The sequence below is a fragment of the Populus euphratica genome, unplaced genomic scaffold (assembly GCF_000495115.2).
Source record: "Populus euphratica unplaced genomic scaffold, PopEup_1.0 scaffold62.1, whole genome shotgun sequence".
Taxonomy (NCBI): domain Eukaryota; kingdom Viridiplantae; phylum Streptophyta; class Magnoliopsida; order Malpighiales; family Salicaceae; genus Populus; species Populus euphratica.
In genome coordinates, this window is record NW_011499939.1 from 415,704 (window position 1) to 421,749 (window position 6,046).

General features: G+C 29.4%; 1 protein-coding gene across 1 annotated transcript; it reads right to left on the reverse strand.

The window, feature by feature from the left end:
- Positions 1–1,076: 1,076 nt before the first annotated feature.
- On the reverse strand, positions 1,077–2,104 carry LOC105136805 (uncharacterized). Its single transcript, XM_011042288.1, has one exon. It carries the CDS (start codon positions 1,794–1,796, stop codon positions 1,167–1,169), a length of 630 nt encoding a protein of 209 aa, XP_011040590.1. The 5' UTR covers positions 1,797–2,104; the 3' UTR covers positions 1,077–1,166.
- Positions 2,105–6,046: the final 3,942 nt, after the last annotated feature.

A 6,046-nucleotide genomic window follows, 5' to 3' on the forward strand; every position in this document is an offset into this window, starting at 1 on the left:
AAAGCTGTCAATTGATTTTGTTGAATATTGTCTGCGTATAACACAAACCCATCAAGTAAAATTATCCCGTGAACAATTTAGAGACTATTCTATCTATTAGGAGCCTTATGTCATTGATTGTGTATTTTCATGTCATCTTCGTGTTGAATATTTCTTTGCGCGGAGCGCATACCTCAAGGAGAGAACAAAGGGTATGGTCTGCGTTTAACAATTCAAGGCCTGTTGAGAAAACAAGAGCACAGACAGATCTAACCCAGGGTGCAAGCCCAATATTTGAAAGATTCGGCCAACATCAATTCTCTCATCAAAGTAGGCTTCATTACTACCTTTTCATGCTGGCCTGGATTTCTTGGTGGATCTACATGTTTAGGTCTAAATCTGAGGGCTATCCATTTCCTTATAGACTTGGCCCAATCCCTGGTGCCCTGTTAATAACCTGAGAGATTTACAAGGAAAAGTCATTTTATAAACTGTTGCCATTTCATTTTTCTTTTTAATTTTTTGAGGTTGATGGGGTTGAATCTGGATAGGGTTTGACTAAATTGATCGGAGGCACTAAAAACTTAACCAAATAAACCAAGTTTCATCAAGTTAATACCTTTTTATATTCATTTTAAAACTTGATCTAAATCAAACTCTTAGTCATAAATTTTTCAAATATAAATTGAGCTGTGTTTAATAATTATTTTTATTTATATCGTGATGGATTCGGTGATAGTTTCATTATTACAAAATCCAAAATAAAAAGAATACATTTTATAATTTTGGGTTACAAGACCCCAAGAAATTGCCAGTGTTCCCTGGTCTTGGCTCCAGCAGCAAGGGTGGTTCAACCACCGGTACCGCCAGCATCAGAGAGACCCCAAGAAACTTCACTTTGGAAGCTCTTATTCAGCCAACTGGACCCCAAAATGCTATTCAATTTTGGAAAAATATCTATTCTGAATTCTGAATTTGTGGCCGTCCAATTTTTTATATTGAAGTAGTCATGTTTCACAAGACTTTTTTAATCTTTTTCTCTGAGAATCTACACTAATGATCTATGAGCAATGGAAAAGTAAAAGAAATAAAATGCAAATTGCTAATCTTTTCTCAGCTGATGATTAAGAAAATAGACTAGTTATGTAATTATAACATAAGACACAGTTTTCAATCAAACTGTAACGCTAAATATCCACTAAACTATCTTTCTTACAAGAAGCATTCCTACTGCTGGATAGACTCCAAGAATCTGAAAACTCAACAGAAGATGCTGATGATGAGAACCCATTTCCACATTTGGCTACAGCTCTCACATTCTCAATCAACTCTTCTGTCCTAGCCTCTTGTGACAAAATCTCCACTAGCTGCTCTGGACTAATCGCAAGCTTCACTTTCCAAAACCCATTATTACTTCTGTCGCCGTTGTTGTTGTGCCTAGAGAAAACTTCAGTGTATGATCTCTTTAACGCGCCTTGGTAATCTAAGGACATCCTATAAGGTGCGACAATATTGGATGTGGCAGCAGCAGCTGGTATACTTTTTGATCTAACATGACCTTCTCTTACTATTTGGCCTCCAATTTTTGAGTTGTGAAGTGGCAGTAAATAGTAAGACTGTCCTCCTTGAAGCTCTTCTTGTAGAGAAAGTGGTCTCCAAAATAGATCCTGGCTTGGAAAAAGCGCATGGCCTGGAAACTCATTTGTGATGGATCCTGCTGTTATTGGTGTGTTAAACTCCAGGATGCCACCATTAGATGTCATCACCTTTATCACTCCTTCTGCCACTCCTAGGCCTCCAAATAGACAGTTTCCCATGCCCAAAGCAAGAAACCAAGCAAAACTACTTGTTTTTTTTCTTAATGGATTTAGTTTAGTGGACAAGAAAAGAAAGTTTCTATAGCTAAAGAAACACAACTCTTCTCTTATAGCTCTAGCTTGGAGGGAATTAAAGCCTAAAGGAGGGAATGTGTGAGGGTAGAGAGAAAAATAATCATTGGTGGGATTCTTCTTTAAGATTTCCTCAATTAGTCCCACTGGAGAAACAAAAGGAACAAATTAAGAAAGAAAGGGAAAATGTGGCCACTACCACCGGCATCACTATTAGAATTTATTGCTGTGTATAATTTATAGTTCAACAACATGTTCATACACGGAAAACAATGATATTTATTAAGTTCGGCATGATGATGGTAGGCCATGCTCACATTGCCAGCAAAGTTACAATTTCCTTTTGATCCTCCTGGGGCCCTTGTAGCTGGGGAATATATCATAGTTGTTTTATTAAAGATCTCAGTCAACATTCAATGGAGGAAAGCCGAGGGAACTATAATCTTTTCTACTTTCTCTTTATCAAATCTTGGTCCCATAGGAGAAATTTTTGTTAACAGGGATGCATCACCTTCAACAAGGGACGCATCACCTTCAATAAGGAACATCCATCATCGTCTGGGATATCGCAGGTCAGATTTAAGGGACAGCTTAGTGATCTTCAAGAAAAAACAAGTAATTCCTTGTTTGTCAGTCTTCAAGTAAAACAAAACTTTGCCTTGCTTTTTATATATATCTTTGGATCTCTTTGAAACCTGAAAACTAATAATTTAACTGATGAGAACTCATTTTATAATTAAAAAAAAAAAAATCAAGCTTAGTGCTTCATAATAAAGGATGCATATAGAAGGGAATGATAATGGAGTTTTTTTTATAATTTAAAATATTTCAAAATAAAAAATATCATAACTATAATAAGAAATCTAAAATATTAAATTTTTATTCATCCAAGTTTTATTTGTCAAAAACCAATTATAACAATTTATATATATATATATATATAAACCTAGTACCATTGAATAGAAAAAATAAATTAGGAAGATTATTTACTTTAAATATGAAAAGAAAAGTATAATAATATAAAATATAAAAAAAACAATTAACTAAAAAAAATATCTATTTTGTTAAAAAAGCTCTTATACTAATCTCCCTAACTTAAAAGGAATTTGCCCTCAATTTAATACTTCAGTCAGAAATCATTATCCATCATGAATATTCTTTTATGTATAGTTATTCTATTATAAATTTCAAATAAAATATTTATACGCAGGTTACTTCATCATAAATCTCATCATCAAGATTCTTAATAATAATAATTTACACATGGAAATAATATATTAGTTTCTAGATGTCTTTTTACTAAAAGAGAACTTCTTTATTCCCTCTTTATAATATTTATTCATTAAAATTAACTTTAAAAATTATTTTTTTTATAATTAAGCTCTCAATAAATTAAATTAAATCCTGAAAAATTCTAATTGAGTACTTAAACACTCAATTTTAATTTTTTTCTCAATTTTAATTATTTTTATTAATTTACCTTCATTTGTCTATATTAAACTGTTAATTTTTCTAATCTTGAATATTTTGATCATTAATCAATTTTTAGCAATTCTTTGAATATTCTTAATGTTTTCTTTACTGATATTTTTTTTAATCAATTTTTAGCAATTCTTTGAATATTCTTAATGTTTTCTTTACTGATATTTTTTTTAATCAATTTTTAGCAATTCTTTGAATATTCTTAATGTTTTCTTTACTGATATTTTTTTTAATCAATTTTTAGCAATTCTTTGAATATTCTTAATGTTTTCTTTACTGATATTTTTTTTATTTTTTTTTATAGAGATTCAAAATTTGGTATCAACATGTTTAATGTGATTTGTAATAATTTCTTTAGCATGCCCCGAGCTCCGGGGGTTTTGTTCTCCTCTCTTGAAAATGACTTATGAGATTGCAGATCTTTAAACTGAAGGCAAATATATAAGTAGTATTGGTATTTGTAAATATGGTAATGGTTATTTTTTAATGTGTTTTTTTAGAAATATATTTCTTAATGTTTTCTTTACTGATATTTTTTTTATTTTTTTTCATAGAGATTCAAAATTTGGTAACATGTTTAATGTGATTTGTAATCATTTCTTTAACATGCCCCGAGCTCCCCGGGGGTTTTGTTCTCCTCTCTTGAAAATGACTTATGAGATTGCAGATCTTTAAACTGAAGGCAAATATATAAGTAGTATTGGTATTTGTAAATATGGTAATGTTTATTTTTTAATGTGTTTTTTTAGAAATATATTAAAAAATTAATATTTTATTTTAAAAAATTATTTTTTTATATTAATATATTAAAACGATCTAAAAATATAAAAAATAATTAAAAATTAAATTAATTAAATTAATTTTTTTAAATGTTTTTTTAAAATACAAAAACAAGCTAAACACGTATGGTTCAATCGCCAGGACATCAGGGATCTAAACAGATATGGTTCAATCGCCAGGACATCAGGGATCATGTCTTCAAAATCTATTAGTTGTTCAAGTTTAGTGGAATTCAGTGTATTCACATGAGACAAAATAGAAATCCGAAAGAAAAGAAGACAGATAAGTGTATGATAAGAAGAACTGATAGACATATAAGTGGAACACTACTGAAATCCAGGAAAGTCGAAAGAGCTTCACTTTTCCATTAACTATTCAGAAAATACTCTCTTTTGGGGTTTCGCTAAGTGGCGCCAGGAATACTTGTCATTAAATAATTAATATGGTTTTTTCACTCATGACTCACTGATCAGAATAATAAAACATTAAATGCACATCTTTCTATGCATGATTTGAGTTTATGAAGCATGATTAATAACCTTAACAGGTGTTTAATGGGCAATTAATAGATAATAAGGCTAATTGTATCTTGTACTGGATAATATCATATGGGATGGTTCTCTATAGGATTTGATGATGGATATAAACTGTTTCGAATCTCTCTTGGCACTCGCGATATTTACAGATGTATATAAGAAATAGATTTAGTCTCATAGTTATATATATTTGATAATCTTTTTTGGTAAAACAAGATTTCGATAATTTCTTTCAGTGAAAAAGATTTAGTTATAATATCTCGGTTATAATTATATAGTGAGGACATATATATCTTATTGTATGACCCTATTGAACAATAAATAAATAAATATATATATATATATATATGGAAAATATGTCATTCGGTGTTTTTGTATAAAACAAAAAAAATCTTATCTTCAAATACAAAAGATTTGTAAATGTTTTAGGTTGTTCCGTGAAAATAATTTAAGGATATGTTTATTTTTATGTTTTAAAAATATTTTTAAAAAATTAAAATTTTTATATATTTTAAATTAATTTTTTAGATTTTTTAATATATTGATATCAAAAATAAATTTAAAAAAATAATATTATTTTAATAAATTTTTAAATAAAAAAAACAATCACAATATTATAAAATTTTCTGAATGCTTGAGACACCGTTAATCCAGGATAAGGGTCTGCTAGAAAGCAAACCATTTTTGTCAATTGCTTTTCCGTAATTTTATAGAAAATCTATTGTCATGTAATAACACTAAAAGTGAATAAACCTCAAAATAAATTTTAATTATATTTAAAAAAACTAAGAAAATAAGTTAAATCTTCTAACATTGTTACAAAAACGATCAAGGGATCCCTTCTGTTAGAAGATTTAAGAAGCTTTCCAAATTCATGGGTGTCTCTGGACTGTACGACAATAAATTAATTATTAATTTAATTTGTAGACAAATTCTGTAATAATAAATATTAGATAAAATTCAAAAAGACATTATGTTTAAGATTCACATAGTTAAGATTAATAATTTTCTAGTCTAATTATTATAATACTTAATCATCAACAATTAGTTATAAATCAAAATTAAAATTCAATTGCCATTGGTATCTCTTCTGATCAAACTTTTTCTTTAATAAGAAAAAGAAAAAGAAAAAGAAAAAGAACAGCATATTCTTATAATATGTCGACCTAATTTTTTTTCTCGCGAACCCGAAGGAAGAACATCCACTCAGGTGATGTTAATTTCAAACAATTGATAGTGACTGATGAACAGGATTAATTAACTAGGGCGTGATTGAAGCGTAAAAGATGGTGAAAGTCTGCAACTTTTTGAACAGGAGAGGTTCCCACCTGACCGCCCTCCTTCCTTTCAAGACAAAGATGTCCCCTGTGATTGGTGTAC